The 18,891-nt window shown below is 38.3% G+C and overlaps 2 protein-coding genes across 2 annotated transcripts; both read left to right on the top strand.

The window, feature by feature from the left end:
* Positions 1-6,824: 6,824 nt before the first annotated feature.
* LOC121748532 lies at positions 6,825-14,309 on the top strand. The gene is made up of 11 exons (XM_042142950.1): positions 6,825-7,554; positions 7,782-8,290; positions 8,600-8,799; positions 9,865-10,032; positions 10,643-10,957; positions 11,577-11,735; positions 11,853-12,002; positions 12,582-12,788; positions 12,862-12,906; positions 13,009-13,221; positions 13,298-14,309. Exons 1-11 carry the CDS (start codon positions 7,182-7,184, stop codon positions 14,100-14,102), a joined length of 3,144 nt encoding a protein of 1,047 aa, XP_041998884.1. The 5' UTR covers positions 6,825-7,181; the 3' UTR covers positions 14,103-14,309.
* Positions 14,310-15,838: 1,529 nt separating this feature from the next.
* On the top strand, positions 15,839-17,491 carry LOC121746949 (guanine nucleotide-binding protein subunit beta-like protein). Its single transcript, XM_042140915.1, has 2 exons — positions 15,839-16,801; positions 17,162-17,491. Exons 1-2 carry the CDS (start codon positions 15,917-15,919, stop codon positions 17,261-17,263), a joined length of 987 nt encoding a protein of 328 aa, XP_041996849.1. The 5' UTR covers positions 15,839-15,916; the 3' UTR covers positions 17,264-17,491.
* Positions 17,492-18,891: the final 1,400 nt, after the last annotated feature.

The following is an 18,891-nucleotide window of genomic DNA, read 5'->3' on the forward strand; positions in this document are numbered from 1 at the left end:
CTGAAATCGACGACATTCATCGACGATTCAGCACTTCGATCTATCTGTTCAGCATTTAAATCGGTAGATTTAGCATCTACATCGAATCCACAGATTCAAAATGGTTGATACTCGAAAAAGTTCGACCGAAAATTCTGGCCTCCACTTGCGTTTTGGCCGATCTTCTGGTGAAGGTAATACACCTTTGAAGCTTTGCAAAGTTCTTAGTCTTAATTTACGTCATCTAATTCCTAACTTGGAATATGATTTTAGTCTTAATATGATTTTTAGGATTAAACTTAACTGTTGTGTTGTTTCCACATAAAAATGAACGTAATATTCTAATTTATGATATAATAACCTGATGTGATGAAGTAATGCAAGTAATCTGTTTTACTATTATCTATAACCTAGTTGTTGTGAAGTATTGAATTGATATAATGAAGTTATCTATGTATTAAATGAAGTAATATACACTGACTGGATGTAAGTAAAAGGTTTAGAAGTAATAATCTATTGCACATGTAAATAGATAGTAATGAAGTTAAAGCCCTACTTCTACTATATAAAGCTAAGAAGTAGTAAATTCGTAAAATGAAGTAATAAAACATGATAATGAAGTAACAGAGTCTAAAAATGAACTATCTATTTACTGTGTTGCATGGGTTTAGGGTTTTAGGATTAAACTTAACTGTTGTGTTGTTTCCACATTAAAATGAACTACATATTCTTTTTAATGAATTAGTAAATTGGTAAGATGAAGTAATAAATTATGATAATGAAGTAATATAAATGACATGTTTATACAGTAGGGTTTATTACTAAAATGAAATAATAAATTAAGATAATGAAGTGTTGTACTTATTATATGAAATTATATGAAGTATATGCACATAGTACTATAGCAATGATATATTTTGATGGAGTAATATTATTATTATAAATTGAAATATTCTATTTCCTAAATTTTTTTATTGTACTTCATTCTCACAGTTTATTACTTCATTCGTGTGGTCTGTTACTTCTTTACATAGGTCTTCTTCCCCATATGTGCGAATCAGCATTATTATGGTATTTGCTTTTGCTTCAAAAAGAAGTGGAATTGTTGTACTAGATAACTCTGGAAATAGCAACAACAATGATCTCACCATCAATTATGGTGACATTCCAGAGACGCTGGTTTGTATTCTTCTCATATGATTGAATTTTATTAGACTTCCATATGAAATTGATACACAACTAAAAATAACATATATTTGTTTTATACATGCATAGATCATATTTTTGTCACTTCCTCACCCAAACTGGTTTTCATACACAGTGCAAGACAATATCCAATGCTAAAATACAAAGATTCAAAATGCCATGGAGAACTTCTGATAATGTTGAAGACTGTGGAGTATTTCTAATGCGCCACATGGAAATATACAAGGGTGGGCGTGGAGGTTGCTGGAACCGTGGCTTAAAAAATCAAGTTTAAGTGTGCTCCAGAGCTTGAGGGCCAAATATTGCTCAGCGTTGATGTTAGCAAATAACAGCCATGAAAGCTTCAACAGAAAACACGTTACAACAACATACTACGAGGAGGAAAACAAACACCATGTAATAGATGTTGAGAAAATGATTGCAGCATGTTTAAAGAAGAAATGATGATTTTAGCAGATTAAGTTTTGTAATACTCATACATCTGTTTTGAGCAATTGAAAATAAAGTACCACGCTTTTTAATGTTATTCATTATTAGCTTTAAATACTGCATTGGGTAATGGATATAGTTCATTGGGTAGTAAATTGGTAGAATGAAGTAACAAACTACAAATTTGAAGTATCGGACTCTAATAATGAAGTAACATACTCTAATTATGAACTATATATAACCTCATGTGATGAGGTAATGCAAATGATCTGTTTTCATATTAACTATAACCTAGATGTAGTGAAGTACTGAATTGCTATAATGAAATTATTTGTGTACTAAATGAAATAATGACATTTTACTTTATGTCAATTAATAAACTAAACTATAGAACTTATAAAATATTTTCAGCCTCAACAATAAAAAAACATCATAATAAAGAACAACATAAGCCATTATAAAAACACTTTAGTCTATACTCTTTAAGATTGCAAAAAGTTTAAACAAATTCAAATTCAAAGTGTAAATGAAATAAGAAACTACGGGACTGAAGTACAGAACTTAAAGAATGAAGTGCAGAACATATCCCACTGAAGTAATAAACAATTGAACAGAACTACTGGAACAGAACAGAACAACAAGCCTCAACATTGTTGTTTCCTCTTTTTCTTCTTTTTCTTCTTTTTCTTCTCCTCCTGTATCTTGTCATAATTCCTTGAATCATGCCGACCAACCTCGCCGCATTTGGCACATTTTCGACCAAGCTTGGACAACTCTCTTAATTGTTTCTCAAGGTGTGAAAGACGTCGACCAGAACCCTTGGTGCTGACAACATCAGGTGGATGAACTTCTATTTCACTAGGGACTTGTGAGCCATAAAAATTCTCAATCATCTGTCTCACTTATGGACAATACATTTCCCTCACCAAGTACTTCTTTTCTCACATAGTAGTTCATTATGAATCGTACTGATCGCATACAAATTACTGTTAGTGGAAAATCAAAACAAAAATCAAAACAAAACAAAACAAAACAAAACATATTCATTCAACAAGCATATAAGTTCATTCGGCTCTATTAATACTTCATTATAATCACATAGTAGTTCATTATGAGTCGTATTGATCGCATACAAACTATTGTCGCATACAAACTACTGTTAGTGGAAAATCAAAACAAAACAAAACATATTCATTCAACAAAAATATAAGTTCATTCAGTTGTATTACTACTTCATTATAATCAAAGATTAGTTCATTATGAGTCTAAGCAAACAAATTTCATAATCTGCAAACAATCGAGAACTGTAGATGTAAAACTACATCATAGTTGTTGTTTGCCCTAAATCTGTGACATAGGTGAATGACCTAGTCAAATGAAGTAATAACCTAATAAAATGAAGTAATGACCTAATCAAATGAAGTAATATAGAAATCTAAATAATGACGATTTCCACGCTTCTTCCCCATTGGAATACCTTCAATCAGCCTTCTCCACGCTGCTCTTGCAGCTTCTTCTTCTTAGCCATCAATGGCAGCTCGTCCGACATCCTCTCCAACCCATTCCCTATGGCCCCATGACCTTATCAATTATCTCCTTTTGCATCTCCTTATTCGCAATCTTCCATGTGCTAAACCGATAATGTCGACGTCGTCGGAGTTGTTCTCTGTCAATTCCTCTATGATGTAATCTCGATTGCGTAATTGATCGATTTTCCGGCGGAGTGCTTGGAGGCGAGCAACTTGAGGGATCCGTAGGGAAGTCTCTGTCTGAAATAACGAGAGGAACTCCTGACTGACAGCATCGGTGACTCCGGCGATGGCGACGGAGGGGCTGTCCTTGCAGATAGACATGCTGAAGGTGAAAGGGGAATTGGGGTCGGGGACGGTGAGAGAGAATTGTAGAGAGAGAGAGAAGTGGGTTAGATTTGGGAAGGGAGGAAGAGTTGCATATTCCGGAAATACCCTTTTACCAATTTAATTTAATAAAAAAATTAGATAATGTGTAATTATTAATAACCATTAGATGTGATTAATGAGTGGATGAGATTTGGTCTCTAGTTCGGTCTTTAAAATTGGTTCGACATTGATCACTTCCCTATATATATATATATATATATATTCCATGTGATTTATTTTGATCCTGGAATACCTATCATGATATTTAGCACTCCCTCATCTCACTTTGCTCGAAGTCTTATTCTATTTTGAATTGTTCTATATTACTTGTGTTATTTTCTTTTTTTGACTAAATACAATATCTAATTTCTCTTAATTGTTCAGTCTTCTACTTTACCATCTCTTCTATCTTTTATTTTATTTTATTATTAATTAATTTATTAAAAACTCATTTTTTAATTCACATGCCAAAATGAAATACCTTGATGGACTATTTTAGTCATACAAAAAAAAATGTGTAAAAGCAATTATGGGAATCCTACCTTGATCTTGGTTGAGAATGGCAACCTAATTAGTTGAAGTATATTGGCAACTAATTTGTGATCATACAGAAATAATGAGGCAGGGCTGCAGGCAATACTCGGAATTTTGAGAATTTGGTACAAGGTGCTAAACTGCTAATAAAATGTATCAACTAGCATATTTTTTTATTTGTACAAATTCCAGAATACATTGTCATTGGTTACTTAATTTTAATTCCTCACCGGGGACGGCCCAGGCCGCCACAAACCATGCTCCAATGCCGCCGGGCCTAGGCCGGACCCTAGGTGCGGTCAGGCCCCAATTTTTTTTTTCCGCATTAAGGATGCTCTAAGAGTGTCCTCAATAAGGATGACACTTTGGTGGACAAATCACTTTTTTTTTGTCCACAACCTTTTTTTTTGTCCACGGCACAAAAAAAATGTATACAACAATAGTGGACACTTTTTTGGCCACAAATCACATTATTTTATCAATTGTTTATATATTTTAATTCAATTAGAATTAAAATTATCGGATTGAAAATAATTAGAAAAAACTGCTAATTTAATAAATAAAAATTGAAAACTAAATTGTCGTTGTATTAAGTGAAGGGGAAAAATTATACAACGAAAATTTTCACTATGGAAAATCACACAATTTCTTCACGCCGCGCCTCCTCCCCTCGTGCCCGGACCTCTTCAATCAAATCGACCTGGAGTTGGGTATGTGCTGTGTCCCTGCGCATATCAGTGAAACATTGGAGCAGATATTCACTACTACGTGGTACACCCATCTGTATCAGCGCGGAGGCAACACTTTGACTTGAACTAGCACCATCTTCCGGTGCCCAGTACTCTGCAGCAAATCCTTCATCTTCTATTATCATATTGTGCAACATGATACATGCATACATCATATTCACGACATCATCTTCGTGGCAAACTCGTACCGGGCACCGTATAATGGCCCATCGCCCTTGGAGTACACCAAAGGCTCGCTCAACATCCTTCCTAGCACCCTCTTGTTTTTGCGCAAAATAGGCTTTCTTCAGTCTAACCGGTTGCCGAACTGTCTTGACAAATATGGGTCAACGAGGGTATATCCCATCTGCCAAATAGTATCCCCTGTGGTACTGCGTGCCATTGGCCACGAATCTGATTTCTGGTCCCTCCCCCCGGCACTCATCATTGAAGAGAGGCGATGACTAAGAACGTTGATGTCGTTGTTCGAACCTGCGACACCGAAATAGGCATGCCAGATCTGCAAACGGTAGTCGGCAACGGCTTCCAGGATCATCGAGGGATGTTTGCTTTTGAATCCAGTAGTGATCTGGCCTTTCCACGCCACCGGGCAGTTTCTCCACTCCCAGTGCATGCAATTGATGTTGCCCATCATCCATGGGAAACCATGCACCGAACCGTGCATATCTAGCAGTCTCTGGCAGTCCTCAAAGGTTGGCTTTCGTAGAAACTCCAGACCGAAGATTTCCTGAATGCCCTTACAAAACAGCTAGTCGTCTCACCCATCAATAGGTATTCGTCGAATATATTTGCCAGCCCGGCATAGGCAAGCTGCCTAATTGCAGCGGTGTATTTTTGAAAAGTAGACAGACCGATCCGGTCGGTGCAATCACATCGGAGGGTGAAGCACATGTACCGCCCGCCAATGACGTTGCTATATGGGTGAAGAGCCATTGCGACATTCTGAAACGCCGGCGAAAAATCTCTGGCGGATAACGGGGGTTATCGCCAAAGTAGTCCGCCATCAGCCGCTGGTGCGCTCCGGCATGGTCTCGTGGGATTGTCCGCCGATGATGAATCAGACGAGGGACCGTCGCCACCTTCTCCCGCGCCGCGTCCTCGTCGGCTTCCCACTGCACCTCTTGAACTAAAGAATCTCACGCTCCATTCCACAAATCATCCATTTTTTGGAAGTGGACTAGAGAAAAATTTAGAGAGAGATTTGGAATGGTGTGAAAATAATTAGTGGAATGAGTTTTATTTATAGGTAAAAAATAAAAAAAAAACAAAAAAAAATCGGCCGGTGCAACGGCGACAGGCCCCGCTATAACCCGCCGCGGCTAATACCCCCCGCCCCCTCCACGCCGTCTACTCGGCGGAGGGCTGTCAGTCCCTCCCCGCCCTTGTGCCTCTGTCCTCCACTATAGGGAGCCGAGGCGCCATGCGGAGTCGGCGGCCGCCGGTAGGGGTGGCAAATCGTGCGTGTTGTGTCGTTATCGTGTCGACACGATAATGATAGGACATGATAACAACAAACACGAATACGAGCCGTTTAGAAAACTCTAAACACGAACACGAATACAACCCGCTACCCTCAGACACGAACACGACACGATAACAACACATATATGACACGACACAATAACGACACTATATTAATATTATTTCTTAACGTGTAACACGAACACGACACTGTAATAATACTAAGTGCTCCATTAGGCTAAACCTAATTTAAATTTTAAAATAAATAAAATAATAATAATATTATTTCTTAACGTGTAACACGAACACGGCACGAAATTTTCGTGTCGTTATCGTGTCGACACGACAAGGACACGAACCCAATAAGTTTTGACACATACCCATTAATTTCATGTGGGTTCGTGTCGTACTAAAAATTGTCAGCCCTAGCTGCCGGGGTTCTCCTATCGTGGATACTATAATGACTATGGTTTTTCAAAGTATAAAAATCCGTAAAGAAGTTTAAATATTAGATGCCCAATTCTTGAATTTAGTTAGGTCTCATCTTCTCAACAAAGCCCGCCCCGCCCGCCTCTCTCTCTCTCCCTCCCCCTCCCTCCGGTAATCAAAATTCCCTCATCTTTTTCTTCTTCCATTTCCGGCGAAAGTCTCCCCACCTTCTCTTTCTTCTCCTCAATTCCTCTCCTCCCGCTGCGAATCGCATCCATCCATCGCATCGCCGACAGGCCGCCGCCGCCTCTGAGTCTATCCTTAGCTCTCCGCTCTTAACTAAAACTATAAATTTGCCACTAAACTATTGAGTGGAGCTCACATACAGATACAGCCGGAGAATCTATTGGCTGGAAAATCTCAGTATTTTGCCCTGGCGGGAAAATAGCCAAATCGCAATAGATTCGAACGCTCCCCCAGTTCAAAATTACTCGAGATGCCGTCGTCTAAGGAAGAAATCTCCGATTCAGACTCCGACGATGGATTCAGCGAAGACATGGAGGCGCTAAGAAGGGCTTGTCAGCTAATTGGCGAAACACCTACCTCTACAACCGCCGCCGCGGCCGCCTCCGGCATTGCTAGTCTAGGTTCCTCTTCCGAGGGGGACTCTGACAGTGAGGGAGACGATGACCTTCAATTAGTTCAGAGCATTCAGAAACGGTTCGCCTTTCCTACGGATTTGGGGGAAGAACCTCTCAAGACGAAACCGTCGTGTACCGTGTTGCCTGATTGGTCCGACAGCGAGGATATTGAGGATGATTACGAAACCCTCCGAGCTATTCAGCGGCGGTTTTCTGCCTATAATGATGGTATATGCTGTCCGTTGCTTCCACTAATTGAATCGATGCGGTTTAGTTGTTTAATTCTGTTAAATTCGTGTTCAATTGAGTGAATTGGCGCATTATTTTTCTTTTAATCCTCTTTAGTTTACAGAAGTCTACTTACATATTGCCGGTTGATTTGAAATTCGATTGTTTTTCTCTTTCCTGTTGGTATTTGTTTCTTATAGCATCATTGTTTGGGTTATTTGATGCAGGCAGCTTGAAGGACTACTTTGAGGAATTTTCACATACACATGAGCAGGTGGGTGCTACTATTATAGACTCGGAAAAGGAAACTTCGAATAGCTTTGTTGAGAGAACTAATGCTCGAGAAGGGTTTCTCAATTGTGTAGATACGAGCGAGCCTACTGGAAAGAATGTAGAAGCATGTGATAATGCTGGTGGGAGTTCTGATATAGCTGAATGGAATGAAACAGGTGTTAATGATGAGGCTGAATTGCCACTCAAAACTTCTCAATTTCCTAACTCAGCCCTAGCATTTGTTGATGCTATCAAGAAGAACAGATTGTGTCAAAAACTTATAAGGAGTAAGATGATGCAAGTTGAAGCCAGGATGGAGGAACTTGATAAGCTAATAGAGGGTGTCAGAATCCTTAAAAACTTTCAGGTTGATAGCAAGAAGAGGATTGGGAGATCTTTTTCACAGAAAAAAGATCCTCGTGTTCGGTTAATTTCAGTGCCAAAGCTGAAGGCAAACATGAAGGTCTTTTATCCTCTTATTCTACTTTGGTGATCTACTTTAGAACTATTACTATTATGTTGAATATGTTGTTCTGTATTGCTGGAGCTCTTACCATTTTCTATTTTACGTACTTGAAAGAACAGTAGCAGTTTTTGCTTATCTATCGCTCACTGCCTCTTATTATCAGTTCATGGCTGTATGAAGTTGATAAGAGTTAACAGCTGATGATATATATCATGGATTAGTTATTCAATTGCTTCTTCTCGATGGATTAGAATATTCTTTTATTATTTGCCTGTAGATGCTCAAACACTTTACTGACATATGCAGACCAGCGAAAATAATGTTCCTGCTTCGTGCAAGGGACCTCCAGAGAATGTACATGTTCCCAACTATAAGGAGACAATGGCAGCATTTTCTATCCCTTGTAATAAGGAGAAGTGGTCTAAGGAAGAGAGGGAGAATCTTTTGAAGGGTGTGAAACAACAATTTCAGGAAATGTTGCTCCAGCAATGTGTTGATCGACTCAAGTATGATTTCACTTGTAGTGTAAATATTTACTACTATACAAATGACTGGATTGTATGTTTACCTGGCATGCATTCATGCAGGAGTTATTGCATGGTCTTATTCCATGGTACATGAAGCACATGCTTTTTAGATGTATACAACTGTTCCTTCTAAATTAGCAAGATACTGCTTTTGAAAAATGAGTTATAAGATCTTAGAATGTCATGTGTGCTTGTAATGATTATCTGACACGGTATTTTTGTACCATTATGCTGATTTGATTTCATGGTTTTTTTTTTCTTGAAAAGATCTGGTCAGTGCATTTGCCTCAAAGTGTAAAACCACAAAATTCTTTTGTGTTTGGTGGTTTCCATTCACAACAGTGAACTAAAGGAAGAGAAAACACATGTGTCTCCCTGGTAATGGCTTCGAAGATAATGACTGCATGAGATACTCACATGCTTGAGTTTTTTTTTTCATGTTCTTTTTGGGCTGTGAACTACTTAGCTGTCATTATGTTGTTAGAGAACAACTAATTCTTGAATATTGTCGTCCTCTTGTTGTTTAGTTTTAACACTTCAATGAATGGCTTGTCTTTGGTTATTTAATCGTGGCTGCATACAGGCCTAATTTTTTTGATTTGTGGATGATGACAATGGGTTTGAGATGGATGATTTTAATGCATTCAGTTGAGGATTTTTTGGCAATCAGGATCTGATAAATAGATGCAATAGGCATATTGGTATACTCTGTTGATTTTTTTTTAAATTTGAAATTTAATTACATTAATATAATAACAAGAGGGAAGGGGGTGCATGGAAATAAAGACAAGTTAAACTTCGCAAGCAAAAGAAAGAATGAAATATTTTAAAAGGTGTTACGAGAGAATTAGATAGTGAAATGTGTTCCTACTTTTGGTGCTTGCTAGTTGGCCTTCTGAAAGTCTCTGTGTGTATGGTTCTGATTAGCTCTAATTCTTAATTGTTTCCTTCTGTGTCATTTTTTTGGGAGAGGGGATGGGTAGTCGTAATTGATCTTTAAACATGTTAGTTTCAGTCTTATTCAGTATGCTGTTTTTTTTGCAGTGAGGCAGATGGATATTATGAGTCAAGTAATGTTGACAGCATCATGGAATCAATTAAAGAAACTGATCTAACACCTGAGAGAATAAGACAATTCTTGCCTAAGGTTAACTGGGAGCAGCTAACTGCTATGTATGTTCCTCGACGGACTGGTGCAGAATGCCAAGTGATGTAAGTTGGTGTAGTTTCTTTGATTTAAGATGGTTTCATGAAAAGACTTATACTCTCTGTTTAAAGCTGGAATTGTTTGGAGTAGTAGGGAAATAAATGTTGTGTGATAAGTTTGCATTTATTAATATAAATCCTCCACAAGAACTCTTGTTAACATTGATTATGTCGTTGAATGTTGGTAGAAGATCATAAAAATGGTAGCTTTCAGGTGTTTGTTTGTATCAGGCACAGATTGAGTATGGAGATTGGATTCTAGCTATACTCTTCATCTGATCTCTTTATATTAATTTTATTTTTTTGGCTTTAGGTGGATATCTTGACTAGTTTACAAGTGTCTTTATGGAAGTGTCATGAGCGTCAAGACAGAGTATAGTAGACAGCCCACTTTAGGGCGTTTCAAACTTTTGAAATCCAAATTGCTAGATCATTTTTCCTAGAGGTGGCTACTTTTCATTTCTCTTTTCACTACGTAATTAGGAATAATATATATTTTAAACTTGTTATATCTGTTCTAGTTGTCTAGAAAGGTGACTGCCAGATCATTGAAGCATATGGATGAACACGATGTATGTACCTTTTAAATGATAAGCCAAATACTCATATTTTGCAGGTATTTAAACCATGAAGACCCCTTAATTAATCATGGCCCTTGGACTGCGATGGAGGACAAGAATATCTTGCACATTATACAAGAGAAGGGTTTTATTAACTGGATTGATTTTTCTGTAACACTTGGGACAAACAGAACCCCGTTTCAATGCTTATCACGCTATCAAAGAAGTCTGAATGCTTCAATTCTCAAAAGAGAGTGGACCACGGAGGAGGACAATCAACTTCGAGCTGCCGTAGAGACGTATGGTGAGAGCAATTGGCAGGTCGTTGCTAATGCATTAAAAGGAAGAACAGGTACCCAGTGCTCTAATAGGTCAGTTAATATGCTTAACTCTAATTTTAATTTTAAGCTTCTCCTGATTAAGTCGTGAGTTTATGTACATTGTGATCAAATAACCAAATTTCATATGTTTAAACTTTAAAGGTTGTTTGAGCTTATAAGCCCATTAAAACAGCTTATAAGTTGTTTATGAGTTTATAAGCATTTGTTTGGAAAAATAAGCTCCAAAACAGCTTATGAACTTATGAAAAGTGCTTGGCAAAATAAGCTTCTAAACAGCTCATGAATGTGAAAATAAGCTCCCCACAAAATAAGTTCTTTAACCCAACTTATATTTTCATTATCCTATAAGCAACAATTAATTCACAAAAACAGTCATACTATGGGTTGTATGACTGTTATCTGCAACAGTCATTCAATTATCACTCTAGCTTATAATCTCAATTATCCACTTTGACAACTTATAGGCTCTATAAAATAAGCTTAGCCAAACACCCGGGTATCTTGAGTATGTAATCTTAACTGTTGCTCTTTATTTGTTTGTTATGTTGGGGATTGGGGCGTGGTGGGCTATAATCATGCATAGAAGACTTGATGTATTATTTTGATAAAATGGTTTGTTAAGCTCTTCAACTTCATCATGTGAAAGCAGATGGTTGAAGACCCTTCATCCAGCCAGGAAAAGATCTGGAACATGGACTCTAGAGGAAGACAAACGCTTGAAAGTTGCTGTAACGCTTTTTGGGGCAAAAACATGGAGAAAAGTAGCCAAGTGTGTGCCGGGTCGTACACATGTACAATGCAGAGAAAGGTATTATTCCTTCAATATACATCTATGGGTGTGTATGTGTGCATAATAGATAAATGTAGGTGAGAGATTTATATCTTAATTTTATGTGCGTATAATCGTGGGCCTTGAGTGCTACAGATGGGTCAATTGCTTGGATCCGTCCATCATTCACGGCGAATGGACCAGAGAAGAAGATTTATTATTGCTAGAGGCTATTGCAAATCATGGATACTGTTGGTCCAAGGTTGCTGCCTGTATTCCTCATCGCACTGATAACCTTTGTTTGAGGTATGTCTCTTACTGCCAGAGTCTGTTTAGAGTATTTTTTTTCTTTGTTTAACTTTGTAATGGATACTATCTCACATCGGTTTCACATTTAAGTGTGGAATAATATATGAGAGGGAGTCTAACTCTTTACCTTTGACCATGGTTTTGGGTTAAGTTAGGGCTTCCAATCTTGTATGCTTATCAATTTGGTGCGGTGAACTTGGATCCGAATGTCTTACGGAAAGGGTCTACCCGTGGGTGTGACCAAAAGGTCCACCAAAAAATGTGGGCCCGAAGGATGGAAAAGGGCAGCAAAAGGGGAAGGCACTGGCCCACGTTCCTTTTGCTGCCCTTTTCCTTCGGGCCCAATTTTTCTGTGGCACCCCTTTGGTCACACGTATGGACATGCTCACCGCACCAAGTTGGTAAGCATAAAAGAGAGAAAGCCCCAACTTAACCCAAAACCATGGTCAAAGGTAAATGGTTGACTCCCTTTATATATTATTCCACTCTCTAATGTGAAACCGATGTGGGATTGTAAGTTTGTAACTGTGGGTGTAATTTTTCTGCTCCAATTCTCAAATGTTTGCATGAATTTAGGAGATGGAAGGTGTTATGTCCAGCTGAAGTTCCTCTGCTGCAAACTGCTAGAAAGATACAAAAGTTTGCTCTGATATCAAATTTTGTCGATAGGGAGTCTGAACGACCTGCCCTTGGACCTAAAGACTTTCTATTGCCAGAGCCATTGCGTATTACTGGAAATGAAAATGTTGATCCTTCTACGAAAAAAAAGAAAATATCAAGAAGGTATGGCTCGCGGATTATTCTTAGTCATTTTAATACAGTTTGAACCTGATACCTATTTATTGATAATTCCTAGGCGGAGGGGGGCACGTAAACATAATGAAGAAGACGACCTTTCCAGGTAAAGGATAATTCTAAGTTTCCCCTGTTTCCTGTGACGCCACCATGATCCCATATACTTTTAACTTGTATTGAACTTTTTTCATGTCCTTCCTTAATGCAGTGAAAATTCAGAAGAAGTTCTGATGTTGACTGATGGGAACGAGCTTGAAATGCAAGGAAGCTCCGTTCACAGAGAAGGAACGCGTAGAAGTACACGTTTGCGGAAGAGAAGTGCACGGTTACTTGATGTATCCGAGGGGGAAGAGATTACAGAGCCTCGTGTTAGTGATGGTAACAATACAAGAAAATCTAGGACACAGAAGAAGAGATCAGGGTATTCACTTGTCCATTGCAATAATAATATGATTTTCTTTTCCAAAATGATTGATGATTGTGTTTTTCCGTTGCAGAAAGGATGCTGCTACTACATCTGCTGCAGTTATAAGTGATGAAGCATGCTTTGAAGAGTACAACCATCTTGATCCGGTAGAAGAACCAACTCCAGAGGTAGAACTTGGAGGCAAGGATGCCATCATCACACAACCTGTGAAGGTTTCTAAGCTGCATCCAAGAAAGCGGAAAAGTCAAGTGCTCAAGGAAGCTCAACATCTTGACCCAGTAGAAGAACCAGCTCTAGAAGTCGAACTTGGAGGCAAGGATGCCATCATCACACAACCTGCAAAGGCTTCTAAGCTGCATCCAAGAAAGCGAAAGAGTCAAGTGCTCAAGGAAGTTCAACAGACGAAGTCCAAAGTTCCAAGGCAAGCTGTGACGAAAAGACGAATGATAATGGATAAAAAACTGACCAATGCAACAGATGATCATCCATCGTCTTTCCCTGATCCAGACATTTTGATTGATGATACGAGAGCAACAGAAGCTGGTTCCACAGAAGGGAAGAACATTGAAGACATGCAGCTAGCTTTGGTGGAAATAAAAGGGGACGGCATGAATCTCCCTTCATCCCTTCAGCAACCAGGAGATGATGCAACAAGTCCGTCACCAGTAAATGTTGATGACCCACTGAGGAAGAGGAAAAAAAGGGCCCAGATACACATCTTTTACCAGTGTAAAAGGAGAAAAACTGGAGGTGGGGATCGTTTGAAGGAAGAGGGATTAAGAAGAGATGATCAAACATGCAAGAATCAAGCTGAGGCAGGAGATGATATGACTATTGCTCAAATTTTGCAGCAAATTAAGGAAAAGAGGAAGTGAATACCCTTTGATACTAGTATGCAACCACTTCTGAAGAAGGGTATGTTTGGAAATTCTTTTATAGGAATTTAGTCTTAGAAACAGGTATATAGTCAAGACTCATAACCAGTGATTTCGTGATTGTCAACTCCTGAAACTTTTGTTAAGGATAAACATTCTTTCTATTAATTGTCTCTATTACTTTATGAAATGGGATTTTAATGCTTATTGGTAAGGTAGCATTTGGTTTCGGCGAAGTAACTACAAGGTTTTATCGAATAGAATAATTAAAAGCTAACTTTTTAGTGCTGAAAAATAACTACTATATCACTAAAAATAAATTTAGAAACTGCACAAATTACTACAGAGAAACTATATTCCATTTGAGGAGATGTGATCATCTTCTGTTTTAGATAACACTATAAGATGTGTTTAAAACACATTCGATACATATTGGCACTAAACAAAATGGGTTAAAGCTAAGTTTATGTAAATATATAAATGCCTTGAGCTACTAATGATGTCAGACAATGTTCCTTTTTATATATTAATGTTTGTGTGAGTTTAACAAGTAAAAAGATATATCGAGTCAGTTACATAGCTTCTTGATATATTTGTTTCAGTGAAAAGCATAACAGATAAAGAGAGACGAGAAGGGTAGGCGAGGCAAGAATACTATAGTGAAACAAGATAATTATCAGAAAATATTTATCCCACATTGATTTTTGATAGAATGAAAAGAGAATCTTTCATTATAGTTATCCCTATGCATGTAATAAATTGTGATTTTCTTGGGTTTTTTCCCTCACTTAAAGTCTCGTATTTGGGTAGCCGGACCATCAGCCCATCTAGTTATTAAGAGCATCTCCAATGACGGCGTCGTCACCGGCACGCCGATTTTTCGCGGACGCCGAACCATTGCGAGCGGCGTCGGCGAAATCGGCGTGCCCACGCCGATTCTTGGGCTGACGCTGATCCTCACGGCGTCATTGTAGGCCACGGATCGGCGTCAGATTTTTAATTTTTTATGTAATTTTTTTATTGTACTTTTTAATTTTTGTACTTTTTTTAAAATTAATGTACTTTTTTTAAATTATTGTATTTTTAAAATTTTAATAGTATTATTCAATTTTCCTGTATTTGTCTCGTAAATTAAATTCTGTATGTTGCTACGATTGTAAATTAAATTATATAATTGTTATTAGTGATGTGGATAGGCTATGGGAGGGCTATTGCATGTCCAGTTGCTTGTCCAGTTGCATGTCCAGATGATGTGATGTGGCAGTGACAAGGTTATGGGAGAGCTATTGCATGTCCAGAACCACTGGAGATGCTCTAAGTCTGTTTTACTAGTGTATCAGTAATTATTACAGTAATTAATTAGTTTTAAATTCACTTTTAATCAATTAATTCGATTAAACCGATCATATAAAAAATTAACCGAATAATATTATTAAACAAAAGCATAAAAGATATTCTGCTTGTCCCTTAAAAATAGAAACATTTGGAATAACGTTGTTAATGGATAATGAACCCACCCCATTAGAGATCCAAAAAATTAAAGTTTGTAAGTATTTCCACTTTCTAATCTAGATTTACATTGTTTTTTTAGTGTTTAAATGAAAAAAATGTTCTATAATAAAAATAAACATATCAAAAAGAAAATATAACAAATTTAAGACAAGCATATAAAGAAAGGTAAATTGGGCCAGTGCAGTCCAAAACCCTAAATCCCAAATCTCTATATAAATTCATCTCATCACCATTTAGGGTTTCCTATTTCCGCCTCATTCTCCAGAAGCCCGAATCCGCCGCCGCAATCCTCGATTCCATCAATGGCGCAGGAGCAGCTGATTCTCCGCGGCACCATGCGTGCCCACACCGACTGGGTCACCGCCATCGCCACCCCGATCGACAACTCCGACATGATCGTCACCGCCTCCCGCGACAAATCCATCATCGTCTGGGCCCTCACCAAGGAGGACCGCACCTACGGCGTCGCCCGCCGCCGCCTCACCGGCCACTCTCACTTCGTCCAGGACGTCGTCCTCTCCTCCGACGGCCAGTTCGCCCTCTCCGGCTCCTGGGACGGAGAACTCCGCCTCTGGGACCTAGCCGCCGGCACCACCGCCCGCCGCTTCGTCGGCCACACCAAGGACGTCCTCTCCGTCGCCTTCTCCGTCGATAACCGCCAGATCGTCTCCGCCTCCCGCGACAAGTCGATTAAGCTCTGGAACACCCTCGGCGAGTGCAAGTACACCATTCAGGATCAGGACGCTCACACCGATTGGGTCTCCTGCGTCCGATTCTCCCCCAACACCTTGCAGCCGACTATTGTCTCCGGCTCCTGGGATCGGACCGTTAAGATTTGGAATTTGACCAATTGCAAGCTCCGCTCCACTCTCGCCGGCCACTCTGGATACGTCAACACAACGGCTGTCTCGCCTGATGGTTCTCTCTGCGCTAGCGGCGGAAAGGACGGAGTGATTTTGCTGTGGGATTTGGCGGAGGGGAAGAGGCTTTACTCGTTGGACGCTGGATCGATTATCCACTCCCTCTGCTTTAGCCCTAACAAGTACTGGCTCTGCGCTGCCACGGAGTCCAGCATTAAGATTTGGGACTTGGAGAGCAAGAGTGTTGTTGTCGATCTGAAGGTCGATTTGAAGCAGGAGAGCGAGATGGTTGCCGAAGGATCTCAAACCGCCGCTGGAAAAACTAAGGTATATTCACATTTACATATTTATTATAGTTTCCGTTTGCATTGAACTTGTCTATTCAAGTAATTGTTGATAATTCATGCGCTATTTGTTCAGCTGATTGTGAAAAATTGAATCTTGTATATACGCCTATGAATATGGTTGTTGAATTGTATAATTAATTTTGCGCTGATTCATATTAGAACAAATAAATTTATAGTCTTTTGAACTTATTAATGTTTCATAGTTTTAGCATAGAATGTTTCTTAGTCTGCTATTTGATTTTATTGCTATAGAAGGATGAATGCTATTTTTATTTTGCATGGCATTATTTTTGGGGGTTTGATTAACAATTAGTTGATGTGTGTGATTGTATTTGTGTAGGTGATTTACTGCACCAGTCTCAACTGGAGCGCAGACGGAAGCACCCTTTTCAGTGGATATACAGATGGAGTTGTGCGGGTTTGGGGTGTCGGACGATACTAAGTAGCACGCACGCACGCACACATGTAGGCTTTGAGCACTTTGTTGTTTAATTTGTTAAACGAGAATGAATTGTTTTTGCTTAATTTGAAATCCCTTTCGAATTCCGCATATCTCGCTGTATTCTCTTGTTGTCTTGTTATCAAGTGCCAAATATTTGAAATATTTTTGGCATGGATTTGGAATCTTTAAGGATTGGAGAATAAAAGCAAAAACATAGCACTACTACTATTTTTCCATTTTCAGTATTGGGCTGAATTTGTAGTCGACTTTTCCATTTTCAGTATTGGGCTGAATTTGTAGTCGACTTTTTTATTGTAATTAATCTTTTATTGGGCTGAATTTGAAGTTGATTGACTTATTAAAATTTGATCGTTTGCTAGATCAATTTGTAAGAAGAGTAAGGGCCAAACGTTGTCCTAAATATATGGTAATTTTACGATTTTGGTCCTAGATATTACATTTTGCCATGATTATTGTATCCCACACATTTGAACTCGGGTTGGAATTCTTCCATTTTGGACGGCTTCGTCTGAAAAGTAACGGTCAACGGCTATTTGGCTGATTTTGATTAAATTAAACATTTTTATTATAATTTTTAATTATGTCAAAAAATAAAGTCTTATTATTAGATTTTTTAATTATTTTTATTAGATCACCCGCTCCTCATATCTTCTTCCTCTCTTCTCCTCACCTTTGTCTTCCCCTCCTCCATCACTGACAGCAAATTCCACCTTTGTCGTTCTCAATTCGGATTACGGATTATCCGATTCGATAATGGAAAACAATATTTCTTTCCCCAATTTGGTTAAACCTAGGGTTTTTAGCTTCAAGCCTGAATTTAGGAAGAATATCACTCTGATGATTCCAAATTCGTCAAGAGTGGATGGATGATGGTAAGGCCTGAATTTAGGAAGAATATCACTCTGATGATTCCAAATTCGTCAAGAGTGGATGGATGATGGTAAGGCGGTGTTGAATTCGGATTTCTTGATCAAGGGTTTTGAATTGGGGAATCGCGTGTCGTCGCTTTTCTTCTTAGCGGGTGTTTTGTCGGCTGCTTATGAAATGGGCTGAGGGTCAAGGATGCTCTAGCTCTGCTAATGGGGATATTATTCTTTGGGGTGATTGAAGATCAATATATTTTCTTTAAAGTGTTTTTGAGAATGAAGTTTATGTCATTTGTTGGAAAATATTAGATATATGTTGTAGTAATTTAGTTTGGAGGAAATATTTGAGAGGAGAATGGGTGGAATATATGGGAAATGGTTTAGGAGAAGTTATGTGGGAAGACTAAGAACCCTTTATTTCTCAAACTTTCTCAAGTTCTCAACTTGTCTTATAGAAAGTGGTACAATTATGTCATATTTATAGGCATTCATTTCTTATTCTAAAATTCTCTACTAGATTTTTAAATATTTTATATTTAAATTTTTCTCCATAAAAATCTAGATATTTTACTAGGAATTCTACTAAAAATATCTAGATATTTCTACTAAAATATCTGCATATTCTCCTACTTAATTCTTTTATATTCTAAATATCTATATTCTAGAGAATTCTATCTCTAGTTAATTCTACCAAAATATCTAGATATTTACAAAATCAAGTTTATATTTTAATATTTCAAC

The sequence above is a fragment of the Salvia splendens genome, chromosome 9, assembly GCF_004379255.2.
Source record: "Salvia splendens isolate huo1 chromosome 9, SspV2, whole genome shotgun sequence".
NCBI classification, from domain to species: domain Eukaryota; kingdom Viridiplantae; phylum Streptophyta; class Magnoliopsida; order Lamiales; family Lamiaceae; genus Salvia; species Salvia splendens.

What these genes read in the sequence shown, in the direction of transcription:
- LOC121748532 (XM_042142950.1), top strand. Translation starts at nt 7,182, where the DNA reads ATGCCGTCGTCTAAGGAAGAAATCTCCGATTCAGACTCCGACGATGGA. An exon ending in GTTTTCTGCCTATAATGATG is followed by an intron (nt 7,555 to 7,781) that starts GTATATGCTGTC and finishes TATTTGATGCAG; the next exon opens with GCAGCTTGAAGGACTACTTT. An exon ending in CATGTACAATGCAGAGAAAG is followed by an intron (nt 11,736 to 11,852) that starts GTATTATTCCTT and finishes TGAGTGCTACAG; the next exon opens with ATGGGTCAATTGCTTGGATC.
- LOC121746949 (XM_042140915.1), top strand. Translation starts at nt 15,917, where the DNA reads ATGGCGCAGGAGCAGCTGATTCTCCGCGGCACCATGCGTGCCCACACC. An exon ending in CCGCCGCTGGAAAAACTAAG is followed by an intron (nt 16,802 to 17,161) that starts GTATATTCACAT and finishes GTATTTGTGTAG; the next exon opens with GTGATTTACTGCACCAGTCT.